Source organism: Podarcis muralis, chromosome 16 (assembly GCF_964188315.1).
Source record: "Podarcis muralis chromosome 16, rPodMur119.hap1.1, whole genome shotgun sequence".
Classification (NCBI taxonomy): Eukaryota; Metazoa; Chordata; class Lepidosauria; order Squamata; family Lacertidae; genus Podarcis; species Podarcis muralis.
Genome location: NC_135670.1, coordinates 16,828,314 through 16,845,088, shown reverse-complemented (window position 1 = coordinate 16,845,088; position 16,775 = coordinate 16,828,314). Strand labels below are relative to the sequence as shown.

Genomic DNA, 16,775 nt, shown 5'->3' with positions numbered 1-16,775 from the left:
GCCATCCCAGTTGGTGAGAACTACTGCCTCTTGTGGGAGTGAGTTCCATAGTTTAAATATGTGCTGTGTGAAATAACTTTTTTAAAAAAATTTTTTAAGGTCTTCAAAGTGTCTACTTCATGCTTAGCTGTGCATGTGGCAATACTGCGCGTGAACAGCCATTACATTATTTATTACATTTGTTAGCTACCTTATACCAAAAACAAACCCCATTCTCTTAGCAACTTAGCAAGATAAAATACAAACAGTTAAAATCATTAGCTTTAAATTGGTTTTAACAATGCACATGCAAAAAAAGGAAAGCCCTCTGAATTGGCCCCAGGATGCAGGTGTCTGGGCACCCTGACCTTGTGTTTGTTTTTAAAACCAAGTTTCCAGATCTTGAAAAATAATACAAGTAAAGCTGCCTCGGAGGAGTTGCTGAACAAGGTCCCAGCAGTCAGGGTCGAGGTGCCAGTGCCCTTGCCTCTCCCGGTGACTACCAGAAGTGCAGAAAATGCAAAACAAAAAGAGATATTCCAAGTTTGCATCATGCACGCAAGTGACAAATTTATTTGCTAAAAACTTATTCCTCATCTCTAAGTTGCAATCAAGTGGAAGGATGATGTTCAGCACGGAATAAAGTGATCCGAAAAGTTTGCATCGTGTGTGCGAGTTGTGATACTTGACTCTTAGCAGCAGAGAGATGGAAACTTAAATGCAAAGCACGCTTTGCCTAAGGGGCAGAACCCTATTGGAAGCCAGCTGGGTTCTGAGCTCAATACTGTACCTGTTTAAAAATGGATTATTGGGTGACGGGAAGAAGTGTGGGAGTCCAGCAGGGGCAGATTAACTTCAGTCAGAGGTGGGGAAACTTTGAATGTTCCTGGACTGCATCTCCCATCTTTCCACACTTGCTGGAACTGATGGGAATTTAGGTCCAGCAGGATCTGGGGGCCTGCAGATTCCCCACCCCTAATTTAGGGGCAAAGGATTCACTGGAGCTCATCTGAGCAAATGCACCCTCCCAGGTGCCCTTTCCTGGATCCACTTGGGAGAACGGGTACATTTCTCTGTTGTTCTACTTATCATCCACTCCCTAGCAGAATTGCTGGAGTGCCAAATTGGTTGAGGGAGCGAAAATCCACCCAGGTAGGTCATTAGAAGGATAAGAGGTTCTGGAGGCTGGTCCAGCAGCACCCTAGCAAATCATGGGGATGGGGGTCTCTTCTGAGCAGCCACCTGGCCATACAGGTCGGCCCGGCGATGGGAGAAGACTGGCATCTCCTGCCGGATGCGGTGCAGGTAGCCAAGGTCGATCTCTGCGTAGCACACGCCTGGCCCCTCCTGGCACTGGGCGACCACGCTGCCCCATGGATCCACTACCATGGCATGGCCGTAGGAGCTGCGGCTTGCGTGGTGCTTTCCTGTCTGAGCAGCTGCGACCACATAGCACTGGGTCTCCACAGCACGAGCTCGCAGTAGCACCTGCAGAGGAGGGAGGAGCATAAAAGAGTCAGGGGTGGAGCCTGCGGTGTCTCCGCCCATTGCAGATTTTAACATGAGAATACAACACCTCCGAACAGTGGAAGAGATGACTTCAGAGCGTGGTGGTTTCTCCTTCGTTGGAGGTTTTTGAACAGAGGTTCGATGGCCATCTGTCAAGGATTCTTGAGCTGACTCCTGCATTGGGCCAGACGACCATTTGGGTTCTTTCCCCTTTTTCCCAATAAATTTTTATTATTTTCTTTACACATTCATTCTTACAATACATTAGTCAACATATAAACCTTTTGTTCTGCCGAGCTTGCGACTTCCCTCCCTCCCTTCAGTTGGTATCTCTTATCACATCCTATCGCGTATTTTATCTTCTTACATCTTAATCATCCTGTCTACGTTGTAGGAGTTACTTCAATCCTGCTAGTGTCTTTAAGTTTTTACAATTATCCTTTAAATATACCATAAATGTACTCCAATTTTCCTGGAATCTTTGATCGTCCTGATCCCAAATCCTGCCGGTCAGTTTGGCTAACTCCGCAGAGTCCATCATTTTCGTCTGCCACTCCGCAATGGTAGGAACTTCTTGTGATTTCCAGTTTGGGGCCAACAAAGTCCTTGCAGCAGTTGTGGCATACATGAATAATCTTTGATCTTTTCTCTTAATCTTAAGACATTTGGGTTCTTTCCAACTCTGATTATAAGCTAAGAGCCCGCTAGATCCAGGTCACTGGACCATCTAGTCCAGCCTCCTATTCTCACAGTGGTCTGAGCCCTCTGCCCTCATGCAGTTTCCAGCAACTGGTATTTGGAAGCACTGCTGCCTGTAGGTCTAGAGATGAGCATAGTAATCTTGGCAGGCAGTCATTAATAGCCCTCTGCTCCATGAATTTGTGCAACCCTCTTTTAAAGCCATCTATGTTGGTGACTATTGCTGCCTCCCGTAGGAGAGAGTTCAATAGTGTGACCCATGTGCTGTGTGAATAAGGACTTTATTGGTCCTTAACCCTCCTGTGTTCAGCTTCACTGGATGTTCACAAGTTCTAGTGTTATGGGGGGCGGGGAATCTGTCTACATTCTCCATGCAAATGTGTAATTTTCATTCCCGTCACCTCTTACCTTTTCTCCAAACCAAAATGTCCCCAACAGAGTCGCTCCATCCCCCTTGATAATTTTGGTTGCCCTTTTCTGAACGTTCTTCCCAACTCTGCACTGCCCTTTTTCAGACGAGGCAACCGGAATACTGTCATGCGGTCACATCACAGATTTGTATAACAGCATTATGGTAGTGGTGGTTTTGTTTTCAAATCCTTTTTCTAACTATCCCTAGCATGTAAACTTACATTATCGGAAATCTAGGGCTTTGAGTGCCTCTGAGCTGGTTCAGAGGGTCCCTGCTCTTGTAGGGCAGCTGCCCCACCCAAAAAATAAAATAAAAATGGTACTCTTTGGGAGTTGTAGTTCAAAACATTTGGAGGGTAACAGGTTGAGAGAGGTTGATTCAGGACAGTGGTTCTCAAAGTGGGCGGTTCTGGCCCCAGGAGGTCAGTGGGATTGCCTACCAGAGGGGCACTAGGTCAGGAGGCAGGAAGGGTCTAGGGCGGCGCTGGGGGTGTAAATGGCTATCAGACCTTGAAAAGCAGATCTCACTGCTGGGTCAAGTTTGTTAAACTAAATAGTTTCAACTGGATTTTGAATAAATGTGCAATGAATTGTTCATCTTTTGAATCTTATTGTGTTATTACCTTCCTTAGTGGGCTGTGCAAACCACTATCCTGAATAATGCTTTTTATAGGGTAAAAAGAGGCACTGGGGATGGGTTTACGGAACCAAGGGGGTGGTTGCCAAAAACTGCTTGGGAACCACTGATGTGGGAGAACAGGAGGAGCAGGGAGGGGAAATAGGAAGCAAAGGGGTAGAAGATACAGTTTGATGCCCAATACTTTTTTGAACACTTGGGTCCTTCACTAAGGAATTTCAAACGCAGAAGTTCAATGTTATTTGTTGGGTTATGCTGTCTCCTCCTGCCTTCTACAGTGGCACCTCTGGATGCGAACAGGATCTGTTCCGGAGCCCTGTTTGCATCCTGAAGTGAACACAACCCACGTGCCGCGATTCGCCGCTTCTGCGCTTGACGTCATTTTGACCGTCTGCACATGCGCCAGCGGTGAAACCCGGAAATAACACGCTCCGTTACTTCCGGGTCGCCGCAGTGCGCAACCTGAAAATACTTATCCCAAGGTATGACTGTACTGTCGTTTTTGCTGCCCTTAATGCAAGAGAACAAAGGCGTTTCTTCTTAGGACAAGGTTGTCTGAGCATGGGCAAACTGCCCTATGTGACAGCAACGAGCTACTATTTCTAAAAAGTGTGTTGGCACATTCATAGCTCAAGACAGGAAACACTTTGCTCCAGGTTCAACCCCCATAACCTCTAATTCAGGCATAGGCAAACTTGGCCCTCCAGATGTTTTGGGAATACAACTCCCATGATCCCTAGCTAACAGGACCAGTGGTCAGCGATTATGGGGATTGTTGTCCTAAAACATCTGGAGGGCTGAGTTTGCCTATGCCTGCTCTAATTGAAAGGATTCCTGGAAAGAACCCCACCCAACCGCTGTAATGTTGGATCCACTTACCTCCCAGTGGGCAGAGCCTGTTGTCACAGTGAAGGCTGATGGGTAGGTGAGAATCTCCGCTCCTTCCCGGGCCAGAGCGATAGATATTTCTGGGAAGCGGAGATCATAGCAGATGGCCAGACCAACCTGAGAGAGGGAGGACAGAGGGGGAGGCTAGTAAGCACTGGATCTTTGCACCCCGGCGCCGCATATGCTTAAGACAGCCCTGTACCTGCCAGTGGCAGAAAGCACCAGTTTCATCCCACTTATATTCTCCTCATTTATATAGTAACTGTACCTATATTTCTGATTTTCCTGATCTTAGTCTGTAGACCACAATAATGAATCATTCCAAATTTTTATGTTGGGGAAGAGCCTTTGGCAGCCTACATAAGTCTGAACATAAGAAGTGCCTGGGTGCAGGGTCAGACCTATGGGCCATCTAGTTCAGCATCCTGCTCTCACAATGCCCAACCAGATGCCCCAGTGGGAAGCCCCAGAGCAAGGAAGCCTGAGCGCAGACTTCTCCCCACCTGTGATTCTCTGCAACTGGCATTCAGAGACTAACTGCCTCTGACAGTGAAAGTAAAATACAGTGGTACCTCTGGTTGCAAACGGGATCCGTTCCAGAGGCCTGTTTGCAACATGAGCAGAACGCAACCCGCGTCTGCGCGTGCATGGGTCGCGATTCGCCACTTCTGCGCATGACGTCATTTTGCGCGTCTGCACATGCGCGAGCGGCGAAACCTGGAAGTAACCCTTTCTGGTACTTCTGGGTCACCACAGGACGCAACCTGAAAACGCTCAACCTGAAGCAAACGTAACATGAGGTATGACTGTATAGCCACTGTGGCCCATAGCTGTTAATAGCCTTCTCCTCCGTGATTTGTTCTAATCCTCTTTTGAAGCTATCCAAGTTGATGCCCAGCACTGCCTCCTGTGGAAGGGAGTTCCATAGTTGAATTCTGTGCTGCATCATGAAGTACTGTGCCTTCTCTTGTCTGTCCTGCCTGCACCTGCGTGTATGAATTTTAGGAATTTTTTTTGCCCTGATTTGCAGTACTACGTTTGCCATTTTAATGTTCCTTTGTCCAGTTTGGAGAGATCTTTTTTGAAGCTCCTGACCATCCCTCTTTATTTTAACCACCCTGAACCATCTGGTATCAGCAGCAAACTTGGCCACCTCGCTGCTCATCCCAAACTCCAGATTAATTACAAACTTATTTTTTAAAATTAAAAAAACCACCACCACGCTTTGCATTGAACTTTGCTTGGCTTGTTGGTCTAAAACGATGTAACCAACACCTGTCTCTGGAATATTTTACACGTACCTTTCCAGCCGGGGTCTCCACAGGAGCCACTATCTTGGAGCCTGGGTTGGTGAAGGCGCTTTCCTTCAGGGACACTCGCCCCTCCATCTCTACGTCAAAAAGATGAGTCTTCCGATAGGCAGCCACCAGGGTTCCTGAGGCCAGCCTCCCCGAGGAGAGAAGGATAAGATTAGTAGATTTGGAAGGCGGGGGCCGGTGGTCCTTATGGTTTCATGGCTGCTAAGGCATCAACATAGTGAGGCTAGCCATGGGAGCTGCAGGGAAGCTGAAAGGAAGAGGCAGGCCAGAGTGTTTCTATCCCTTCCCTGCTGGCTGGTTTCAGGAGGCAGCTCTTCTGACACCAGTGTTGCATGAGACAGCCAGTATGCTGTAGCAGATAAGAGTGTCAGACTAAGACCTGGGAGAAGGTAGAGGTAAAGGGATCCCTGACCATTAGGTCCAGTCATGCCCAACTCTGGGGTTGCGGCGCTCATCTCGCTTTATTGGCCGAGGGAGCCAGCGTACATCTTCTGGGTCATGTGGCCAGCAGAGCAGCGCACGGAAACGCTGTTTACCTTCCCGCCGGAGCAGTACCTATTTATCTACTTGCACTTTTTTGGCGTGCTTTCGAACTGCTAGGTTGGCAGGAGCAGGGACCGAGCAACCCCGTCGCGGGGATTTGAACCGCCGACCTTCTGATCAGCAAGTCCTAGGCTCTGTGGTTTAACCCACAGCGCCACCCGCGTCCCTTAGACCTGGGAGAAACTGGGGTTCAAATCCCCACTCAGCGATGAAACTCACTGGGTGACCTTGGGCCAATCACCGTCCCTTAGCCTAAGCTACCTCACGGAGTTGTTGTAAGGATAAAATTGCAGGGAGAACAATGTACGCCATCTTGGAGGAAAAGGTGGGATATAAACGGAATAAATGAAATTGAAAATGAATGTGCCATTTGGTTAGTGAAGAACTGATTGCGAGAAAGAGGGTGGGAAGGAAGGAGTGGTTTAGGGAGATTTGGGCAGTTTGGGGAGAGAAGGCGTCCTATACTAAGACAATTTTGTCACCTTTGGAATCCAAGAGGAGATGGCAGTTGTAGATCCTTCCTGTGCTCTCCCAATCACTGCCTCTTTCATGGAAGCCTCCAAGGGACAACCAGACACCACATTCCCTGTCAAAAGAGGAGAAATGGGGTTGGGGGGGGTTACCTGCAAGTGCCTGGCCATTGCCTCTGCCACACTCTCACAAAGCCCTGCTACATCCACACAGGGCAGCCCCAGCAAGCCCTACCTGGCCAGCCCGACGTAACGCTGCAGGTGGTCTCCCTCCAGGGGCTCAGCTAGGCTCAGGGCCTCCTCCACGCTGCTGCCAATGAAGTCAAAGGCTTCCGGGAGGAAGACAACACAGGCCCCCCTCTGGGCAGCCTCCCGGACGAGCTGCGAGCAGGATGCCCAGTTGTGGGCTTTGTCGGGAGTGGAGGTCATCTGGCAGACAGCGATAAGGGGCTTCAGGGGTCCTGCGCCCCCCGTGGACATGGCTTTGAATCTGGAGCAGCAGGGGAGAAAGCAGAACGGACTGTGAAAACCCACACAAGCACCACATTAAGCCAGCCACTCCGTGGTTTGTCTCCCTGCTCAAGAAAGGGAAGAGCAATGTAGAGACAGTTTGAGCTCATGCACAGGCTGGTTTGACTAAGTATGGTTTGTTTCCTGCAAATACGCTCTGATATTTAAATCCCTGCTCAAGCATGCAGGCTACTTGATCTCCTGGGGCTGTACGGTATCAGCCCAAACTACCTCTCAGGCGTATAGAGTGGTGGAGAGACCCTGAGCTCTTAAAATATACAAATGTCGTTGTCAGTTCTTACATCTTCGCAGAGGCCAGTTACCTGTGGCCAGGGGCTCGGCTTTGGATCCTTGCAAATGGCTTCCCACCAGCGAGGCAAAGTGTTTGCAATGGCTTCTGGACCACCGCTCTCAACCTAGAGGAGGCAATGGGGGAAAAACACATCTTCTTTCAAAGCATCTGGGAAATGCAGGCCTCCAACACAAAGGGGACCTAGAACAGCCTTCCCTGACCTGGTGCCTTCTGGCTATTTTGGACTACAACTCCCACCAGCAACCAGCAAGAGAAAAATAGTGTTCCACAAAGCAGAACACTGCAGGATTCACCTAGATATAAGGGGGTTTGTGTTTCTTGCCTCTGATTATTTTATTTTTAAAAAATGAAACAAAAGTATTAAAAAGCAATTTAGGAGTAAATTAAGAGTAAATGAGTCCAGCTGGACATGACAGCCTAACTCTTTTCCTTTTTCCTTCAGTCATACACAGATTCAGGGGGAAAGATACTGGGTCTCCCTCATCCGTTCTTTCACAGGCAGGAAAGCAGTAGAGAAGAGGGTGATTTGGAGCTGGAAAATGAGCAGAGGGAGGGCCTCCCCTTGCCTGCTTTTCTCCTATGCAGATAGGGAGTCTGCAGAGGCTACTTCTGCCTAAGGGCAAAACAGAGAAGAAAGCGACTCAGAACTCTGAGTGACATCTATTCCTTGCACCAGAAGTATTTAAGAAGCGGGCTCAGTCCCCATCAGTTTAAGAGATGAGAAACTCATGTAGAAAGACCCCTTTGGTTCAGTTGCCAAGGAAATGATGCACAGTCAGATAGCTGCACCCTTGCATCCCTCACATCAGGGGAGATGTTGAAGGTCCTGTAGCACACCTTTCAGATCACATATTGATACGAGGTGGGGTGGGAAAATGTCTCAGGGTGGTTCTGCTCAGGGAAAAGTTAACGCAAAGCCAGCAGGCTCTGCTTTTTCACAGTAAGCCAGCACATAGACATTGCAGCTAAAATTTGTCATGCCATGCAGAGGAACCCCGAAAAAAGCTTTCCAGTGTTCCATTTCTATGTGTCAGGATCACGGAATCATATCCAGTTGGAAACCCCCTGCAATGCAGGAATCACAACTAAAGAATCCCTGGCGGATGGGTGCAGTTAAAAGGACAAGAGAAGGGCCTGATAAAAAAGCTAGAAATTAAAGATAATAAATCTAAAATAAAAATAAAAAGGATAAGGTTTCAAACCCTATCATTACCCTTCACCATACATGGGCAAGGAGTTCCACAGGGCAAAACCAATTACTGTATATTCTTTCTCGACTTCCCTTTCTTCTTCCCACCTCCCTCCATAAATCAGGTTTACTTGATATTATTTTTATTATATTATTTTATAGTTATTCTTTCATGCCTCTTGCATCATTTTGCTCAGAGCTGCTTTTAAATTCCCCTCCCTTTATCTCACCCTTCCAATTCCCAGATCAAAAAGTAACAGTCAACTTTCTCTTTTCCCCCCCATTACAGTCATTAACAAACTCCCCCTCCAAAAGATTCACCCGCAGTGATTACATGGAGCAAAAGAAAAAAATGACAGCAGCTGCCGTTGCTCCCCTAAAAGCCAGGGGGGAAAGTCCAGTCCGGAAGTAGACCTGTCCCCAAACAAATATGGCGCTTCTGCGTAGTGGAGCCCATACTAAAAATGGTGGGCAAAAAATCTCTACTTGGACTTAATACTCTATATAGGTTGACAAGTGAGGCCAGTTTCAGGTGTCTGTACAAGTTTTTTTTGTTTTTAAAGTGAAGGTTCATCACAGAGATCAGAGGAGAAATCCAGGATTTTCAACATAGCAGTGATTGGGGAGCACAGCAGCTAAACTTTTTGAAAATAATAATTCTAAAAAGCAACAAGGAAGGCAGGAGCTCATCCTCCTTCTACTTCAGTTCTTATTCTGATTAGAAAACCTTTAAAGATTTTAGACATTTAAAAGTGCAAAGTGTCTGCATGTGAGGTTCTGCATGCAACTGAGCTCTGAATTTGGCCTGGGAGAGGATATGAGAGTGAGACTCGATTTAAGTATTTTGTTTTAAATAAAATCTATATACCTCAAAGCAGTTTAGAAAAAGAATACTGTGAAACAATTTAAAAATATTGGTAAAAACAATTAAAAACTACTATGTAAAACATTTTTAAAAAGCAATGATAAATTAAAAACCGCAGCCCATCTCCCAAATATGGGGCTAATTTACATATATGTTCTGGCATCGGCAGGGATCTCTTCCCCACTCAGAAAAACGCTTTAAAATATATACAGTATTTTTATTACTACCTCCCCACACACACTAAATAAGATGCAGAGTCAGAAAATGCTTGAGCGCCTCACTGTTGGCTTATTGCCTTCTGCTTACGGTTTGTTGAACGCGTTTGCTGTAACTAGCGCAGTTATATTTAAAATCCTGAATTTCTCCATTGATTTCTATCAACGACTCGCAATTCTGACCCCGCTAGAAATTTCCAAAGAAAACCCGGAAATGTTCCAGCCTGAGAAGTCCATGTGCAGTTCTACACTTTTTTATCTCTTCCTGACTCCAACGAATAGAAATCATGGCTTTTAAAAGGGCGGCGCGAGGAACTTGTAGCCCAGAACAAAGATGGTGCTGATTTGATAAAGCCGCGCCCTCAAGCAAAATGGCGCTTTTGGGATTACATAAGAAAGGACTCCACCGCCACCACTACCTATAAAGTTCGTATGTTTCCGGTAATTTCATTAATGGCCATTTCTTTATCTGTGTCTTTATTTCGCGTCGTTCTCTCAAGCTTCGGGCTCCTCACTTCTACTGGGTGTGAAACCCAGTATGCCCTTAACAAATATGGCGGCAGGAGATTGAAGCCCCAAAGTGCGTCGGCGGACGCAGAAACGCGGATCCTTCCGGTCACGAGGGAAGGCAGTGACCTCTCTCGCCCCGGAAGTTGTGGCGTTGTTAGGCTGGCCTTATGTCTCTCGAGGGCCTGGCCAAGTGAAGGAAGATGGCGGAGAGCGGCAAGACGAAAAGTGGCCCGGCGGCTCCTCCCAGCGGCGGCGGCGCTGCTTCTTCGGCTGGGGGCGCCGGCAAGGCCATGACGGCGGAGCAGGTACCGGGGAGGGGCGAGGAAAGGGAGTGCCTTTGGGCATGTGCAGAGTTCCCCTTCCCGGGGGGAGATGCGTCAAGTCACGACGTCCAACAGCCCGAACCCGTAGCCCGCTTTGGCCTCCGCGCGTTTCGCGGGAGGGTTTCTGAGCATGTGCAGAGCGAAGGGTGCCGTTATTAGGGGTGGCGCCGCTCCTGTGGACGTTGTAGTAGTGGAGAAAAGACACGCGGAATCTTTTTAACTTTTCCTCCGGGCAGTCCTAACAACAATAATAATAATCACCACCATCATCATTGTTGCAATTTTTTACCCACCTGTCATCCCAAGGCCCTAGGACGGATTGCAACAATTAAAACAATATTAATATGAAAGCACAATATTAAAAGACAGATTAAAACAACATAGATATGACTCCCAATAGGAAGGAAAAGCTTAAGCTACTTAGGCATTCAGGTTACCTGTAATTTAAACGCATTATAGCAAAGTATGGAAATCAATAAATATGGTTATATGATGCTGGGAAAAAATGAAATTTTCTATCACGGACTGGCTGGCCGAAACTAAAATTATACTTATTCCACCAGCCCATAAGTCCAAATGGCAAAGAAAACAACATAGACATATTTCAATCAGACCAACCAAGCATTAAAAAAAATTGCTGTTTGTTCACAGAACTGTTGGAGGATGGGGATTCCAAAATCTAAACTGCTAATAAAACACATGTCAACTTAGCACATGACAGACATAATATTTGGCAATAAGGGAATTCAGTGGAGCAGGTTAAAGAACTTAGAAGTAAATGGTGTCCCTATAAAAGTAATACATTTTTTTTAAAATCTGCTCTTTACATTTGCTTACAAACCCATTCACATTCACAACTTTCAAGTTTTTTGTCCCAGGCCTCTCACCCATTATTCCATTACAGTTCCATCCGGTTTTCAAAAATAAATATAGAGCCTATAATACAGTTAGATACCTGGGGGGGGGGGCCACAATTGTATTGTTTGAAATAATTTTTACAAAGATGGACAACTGCTTACCATTAATGAGATGCAAATTCAGGTGGGAAATGTTCAAATATGTCCTTTTTAACTATGTATGTATGTATGTATGTATTATACTGCCCTTCATCCGAGGATCACAGGCTGGTTTACAATATAAAAGCATAAGAAATGCATAACATAGTAACAAACAAAAACAATACCATCCACAATCTTCTATTTCTGGTTTAAAAGGCCATAGAAACCAAACATTTCTCCCACGTGTTAGAGAGGATGTCGCATTGGAGGGACATATCAACACATGTGGTGAGGGGGTCCAAAAATTGAAAAGTTCTGGAAAAATTATTTACAGAAATATCTTTTGTCACAAGGCAAACAACCCCCATGACCCAGGACTTGTATAATCACAATATGTTGCAAATTAGAAACAAAGATCTCATAATACATCTATTAGCCACTGCAAGGACAGCCATTGCTAGGACATGGAAATCATTACAGTTATTAACTATGGACCAATGGTATTATGCAATTTATCAAACAACATTATTTGAAAAAGTGACACAAAAATTAACATTAGCAAGAAGCCAAAAGAAGCATGACAATTTGTATGCAGTATACACAAATACTGGGGCATATGGTAGAACAGTACCAATGTAATTTTGGTATATATTTTTTGACACAATTTTGTTACTATATTCAGAAATGTTTTTCTGAGTGTTTATTGTTTAATCTTTATTTTTAATTTTATATAATTGTTGCATGCCATATCCTCTAATGTAAATGTATATCTCAATGCAACCATGTTAAACAGTTTAAAGATGAACATTAATAAAAACTATCTTGCCAAAAAAACAAAACAAACCACCCTTAGGTATGGCACACACGTTTTCTTTTCTCAGTTGGTCTAACCCTAGGGCTGTGGGATGGAATGATTTGAAAGTCCAGAGATCCATGAGCAAAATACTCCACCTTAGCAGTGATTCAGGAGGGTTTAGGTAGGAATGGTTGTGATGTATACCGCAGCCTCAGTTGGCAATTCAAGTAAAACATGGCAGATTTCTAACCCCAAGGAACCTTATAGTCTAAAGTATGAGAGTGGGGAAAGTAAAAGCAGCAAGGGGCAATGTGAATACAGTGGTACCTCAGGTTAAATACTTAATTCGTTCCGGAGGTCTGTACTTAACCTGAAACTGTTCTTAACCTGAAGCACCACTTTAGCTAATGGGGCCTCCTGCTGCTGCCGGAGCACTATTTCTGTTCTCATCCTGAAGCAAAGTTCTTAACCTGTAGCACTATTTCTGGGTTAGCGAAGTCTGTAACCTGAAGTGTATGTAACCCGAGGTACCACTGTAGTCCCTGTGTCAATGCTAACTTAGTTGTGGCTGGTGCAAGCCCTTGCCTGCTGTGACTGACGTTTCTCCCCTTCTAGGTGGTAGCTGGATTTAACCGTCTGCGTCAGGAGCAGCGAGGTCTAGCCTCAAAGGCAGCTGAGCTGGAGATGGAGTTGAATGAGCACAAGTAAGCAGTGGATTTGAACATTGTTCCCCCTGCTAATTTTGGATATTGCTGCTTGGTCGTTTTGCAGTTTTCTCTGTTCTTGGAAGCAGCCTTGCAAATAGAATTGAGAAAAAAACATCAGATGAGTCTGGCTCATGGGTAGGCAAACTAAGGCCCGGGGGCCGGATCCAGCCCAGTCGCCTTCTAAATCCGGCCTGCACACAGTCCAGGAATCAGCGTGTTTTTACATGAGTAGAATGTATGCTTTTATTTAAAATGCATCTCTGGGTTATTTGTGGGGCATAGGAAATAGTTCATTCCCCCCCCCCCCCAAATATAGCCAGGCCCCCCACAAGGTCTGAGGGACAGTGGACCGGCCCCCTGCTGAAAAAGTTTGCTGACCCCTGGTCTGGCTGGTGGATCAGGCTAAGGGGTGGGGGGTGGGGGCGGGTCTAGTCCAGCATCCTGTTCTCACAATGGCCAACCAGATGCCTCTGGGAAGCTTCCAAGCAGGAAAAAGATACAACAGTCCTTTTCCTACTTGTGCACCTCAGCGAGTGTTACTCAGAGGCAAACTGCCTCTAATGGTAAACATAGCCATCATGGCTAGTAGCCATTGATACCCTTCACAGCTTCCCAGAACCACCCAGTGAACTTTGCCTTGTTTCTTCCATCTTTGAACGAAAGTGCTCCCAATTCAGAGTTTTGACTGCTAGATTTGGAAATAATAAAATAGCAGCACAGCAATGTGTCATGTCTTTCCCTGCAGTCTTGAGGCTCCTGGTCACAAGTATACTTCCTGGCCATGTGGATTTCTAGATCCTTTGATACTGTCCTTATCATAAGCTGGTGTACAATGCTAAGATATTCTGCCTTTCTTCCACTTTGCAGGCTGGTAATTGAAACACTCCGAGAAGTGGACCCTACTAGGAAATGTTACCGGATGGTGGGAGGTGTGTTGGTAGAGCGCACTGTGAAAGAAGTTCTCCCAGCCTTGGAAAATAACAAAGAGCAGGTAATGCCTCTGCAGACAGTGGGCAGACTCCCTGCTTCTCCTTGGAACAGGGAATGCCTTTAGCCTCAGCAATACTTGCCTTTAGTTATCATGGCTAAAACTAGGGAGACCTAGGTTTGAATTCCTGTTCAGCCATGAAACTCAGTGGGGGGTAAGTCACCTTGGGTCGGTCACCTTCTCTAAGCCTAATCTACCTCACAGGGTTGTTGTGAGGCAAAAGGAAGGAACTAAGTATGCCAACTGAATTAACTGATAAAAAGGTGCATATATATATAAGGAAAGCTAATAATATATAACTGATAGTCATTTCTGGCATCTGAAGGCTGGAAAGAAAAGGAAGACCCAGCGTTTTTGCAGTTTACAAGAACTTCTCTAGCTGCTCGCCTGCTGCAGATTTTTACTCACCAAAGGCCATTGTGTGAGTGGAAGTTAATGAACTTCACATAAAACATATTGGTCTATCATCACTAGATCACAGTAGAGTTTGAGACTCTTAATCTCAGGGTCATAAGTTGAAGCCCAGCGTTGGGCAAAATATTCCTGCCTTGCAGGGGGTTGGACTAGATGATCCACAGGGTCCCTTCCCACTCTACAATTCTATGATTTTATGACTTGTTTTTTAAAAATATATATGCTGTTTTCAATTCTTCTGTTTGCCACCATTTGTCATTCTTGGCACCTGCTGAAGAATAAGTAAAAAGCAATCAAATGTCCGGGTGTTTTTGTGTGTGTAGAGATTCTTCATTATGCAACTTGGTTATATTTCTTTCCCGCTCCCACTGCTACCCAAATTCTCAGAGAGAATGTAAAAACAACTCAGTCATGACTTGAGCCCAGGCTCCCTGAAAGATCCTATCTCCCTAAGATCCTTGGGTGAGCCCCTTCTCTCTTAGTTCCATCAACTTTGCCACCCTGCTGCCCTCCAGGTATTTTGCAGTACAGCTCCTATCAACCCCTGCATCTTAACACAATGCTGGCTGGGGCTGATGGGAGTTGTAGGACTGCGTATGGAAGACCTGTTCTAGATAGTGATGTGTTAAATGATGGTGCTGGAAAACAGCAGGAGTTTCCCAGACTGTGGTCTGTGGCCCACCAGTGGCCCCAAAACTTCATTCAGATGGCCCACGGTGCATCTGTAAAAATACAAATGAAAACCATACAGCATCTAGCACAGTAAATTATAATTGCTACAACCGGCAGAAAAAATCATTTAAGTAATCCGCCAAGATCCTCAAGCAATTTTCAAGTGGTCCATGGGGAAAGTGGGGAAACGACTGGCTCCTAGTTACCTTAGCCTTTGACACTTAAGATGTGTATTTTCACACCAGGCCCTGCTGCCTCTTCCTGGGCTACACACACCCCTTGCTCCATGCCCTCCTCCAGTGCTCTTGCCTGGCTGGAATGTGTCCTTGAACCCTGTTAATGCCTCTTTTCTTCCTGGAGGGAGGATGAAGAGAGATGTGTATGGAGTGGGTGTCAAAAGTCTCTTGAGTTTTCAGCCTACTGTATAAAGAGAAGAGTCATATCCATTGTGCTGCCCACTTTTCACTCTGGCTTCACCCACTCGTGGCACGTGGCTCCTGGAAGGTTGCCCACAACAGAATTCTTAAAAGAGATTTTTGAAATGTCAAGACGGTTTATAAATGCCTTTAAAATGGATAAATAAATGCAAAGTGATCTTGTGAGGATGTCGGGGAGCTCAGAGCCCTCATTTGCCACTCCCCAGATAAAATGTGGCGCTCCATCTTTCCCGTCCTGACTCTCCTTCCCTGTTTGCAGATCAACAAGATCATAGAGACCTTGACCCAGCAGCTGCAGACGAAAGGGCGGGAGCTGAACGAGTTCCGGGAAAAACACAACATCCGCCTGATGGGCGAGGACGACCAGAAGGCTCCCTCCAAGGACAGCGCTGAGGGGTCAGGCGGCAAGGCCAGCTCCACAGGGGTCCTCGTTTCCTAGTGGGCGCAGCAGCCGTCTCCCAAAGGACTTTTTTACCGCCTCTCGCTCTACAGTTATGGCTATTGACCTCAAAAGGCTTAACTTTATTATTATTTTGGTGTCAACTCTGACGATATTTTTTTGTTAAATAAAACTTTTTGGTGTGTCACATACTTTTGGGACCAGTGCGAACATTGGCAGCTGTGCTGAATCGCCACCCATCCCTTTACAAGATGCTGCCCATCACCCAAGGCTAGAGCATGTGCTTTGCATGGAAGCCAAGGATGGGGAACTTGCTGCCTTTCACATGTTCTTGGACACCCAACTCCCACCATCCTTGGTCATTGGTCTTGCTGGCTGGGGCTGATGGGAGATGGGAGTCCAACAACATCTGGAGGGCCACAGGTTCCCTCATTCCCAGTGGAGGAAACCTTAGCTTCAGTCACTGGCATCCCTAGTTAAAGGAGGTTACACAGCAGGGCTGGGAATGATATCTCGAGAGACGTCACAAGGCTAGGGGAGGCAGAAAGGCGTGTGGCAGCACACATGTTTTGGTGTGCAGAAGGTCCCAGGTTTGGCCTCCAGCATCTCCAGTTAATGGCTCCCACCTGGCTAGCCCAAAGCCAACCCAATGCTCCCCAGATGTTTTGAACCACAACTCCCATTAGCCCCAGCCACATGGGAGTTGTCCAAAACATTTGGTGAAGTTGGGCTAGGTAGCTTATAGGGCTGGTGTTTGAATGCCAAGATTCTGCTAGAGCAAAATAGGAGCTGTTGGCTTCTTCAGTATATCTGCTTTCAGAGTGAGTTTCTAGTCCGTGTTGGGCACAAATATATACTTAAAATCTGAGAAACCAGATGAGGAATGTCCTACATAGTGTGTAGGAATTGACCTCCTTGCCCCACACCCTTCCAATAAGTAGCACAGCGGAACAAAGTTATGTGCTGCAATCATCATAAATCAA

The 16,775-nt window shown here is 46.1% G+C and overlaps 2 protein-coding genes across 7 annotated transcripts; one reads left to right on the top strand and one right to left on the bottom strand.

The window, feature by feature from the left end:
• Nucleotides 1-516: 516 nt before the first annotated feature.
• On the bottom strand, nucleotides 517-10,107 carry NIT1 (nitrilase 1). Of its 6 annotated transcripts, none has more exons than XM_028709474.2 (7): nucleotides 9,967-10,107; nucleotides 7,289-7,381; nucleotides 6,691-6,945; nucleotides 6,468-6,571; nucleotides 5,425-5,558; nucleotides 4,115-4,240; nucleotides 517-1,467 (listed from the first exon to the last, which is right to left on the bottom strand). In XM_028709474.2, the coding sequence occupies exons 1-7, from the start codon at nucleotides 9,996-9,998 to the stop codon at nucleotides 1,189-1,191; spliced, it is 1,023 nt and encodes a 340-aa protein (XP_028565307.2). In that variant the 5' UTR covers nucleotides 9,999-10,107; the 3' UTR covers nucleotides 517-1,188. The 6 variants fall into 6 exon arrangements, with proteins under 6 accessions (XP_028565307.2, XP_028565312.2, XP_028565306.2 ...); XM_028709479.2 differs by lacking the exon at nucleotides 9,967-10,107 and adding an exon at nucleotides 9,731-9,801; XM_028709473.2 differs by lacking the exon at nucleotides 9,967-10,107 and adding an exon at nucleotides 9,639-9,777.
• A 90-nt stretch (nucleotides 10,108-10,197) lies between these two features.
• Nucleotides 10,198-15,983, top strand: PFDN2 (prefoldin subunit 2). The gene is made up of 4 exons (XM_028709481.2): nucleotides 10,198-10,362; nucleotides 12,790-12,878; nucleotides 13,749-13,872; nucleotides 15,652-15,983. Exons 1-4 carry the CDS (start codon nucleotides 10,258-10,260, stop codon nucleotides 15,829-15,831), a joined length of 498 nt encoding a protein of 165 aa, XP_028565314.1. The 5' UTR covers nucleotides 10,198-10,257; the 3' UTR covers nucleotides 15,832-15,983.
• The last annotated feature ends 792 nt before the right edge of the window (nucleotides 15,984-16,775 follow it).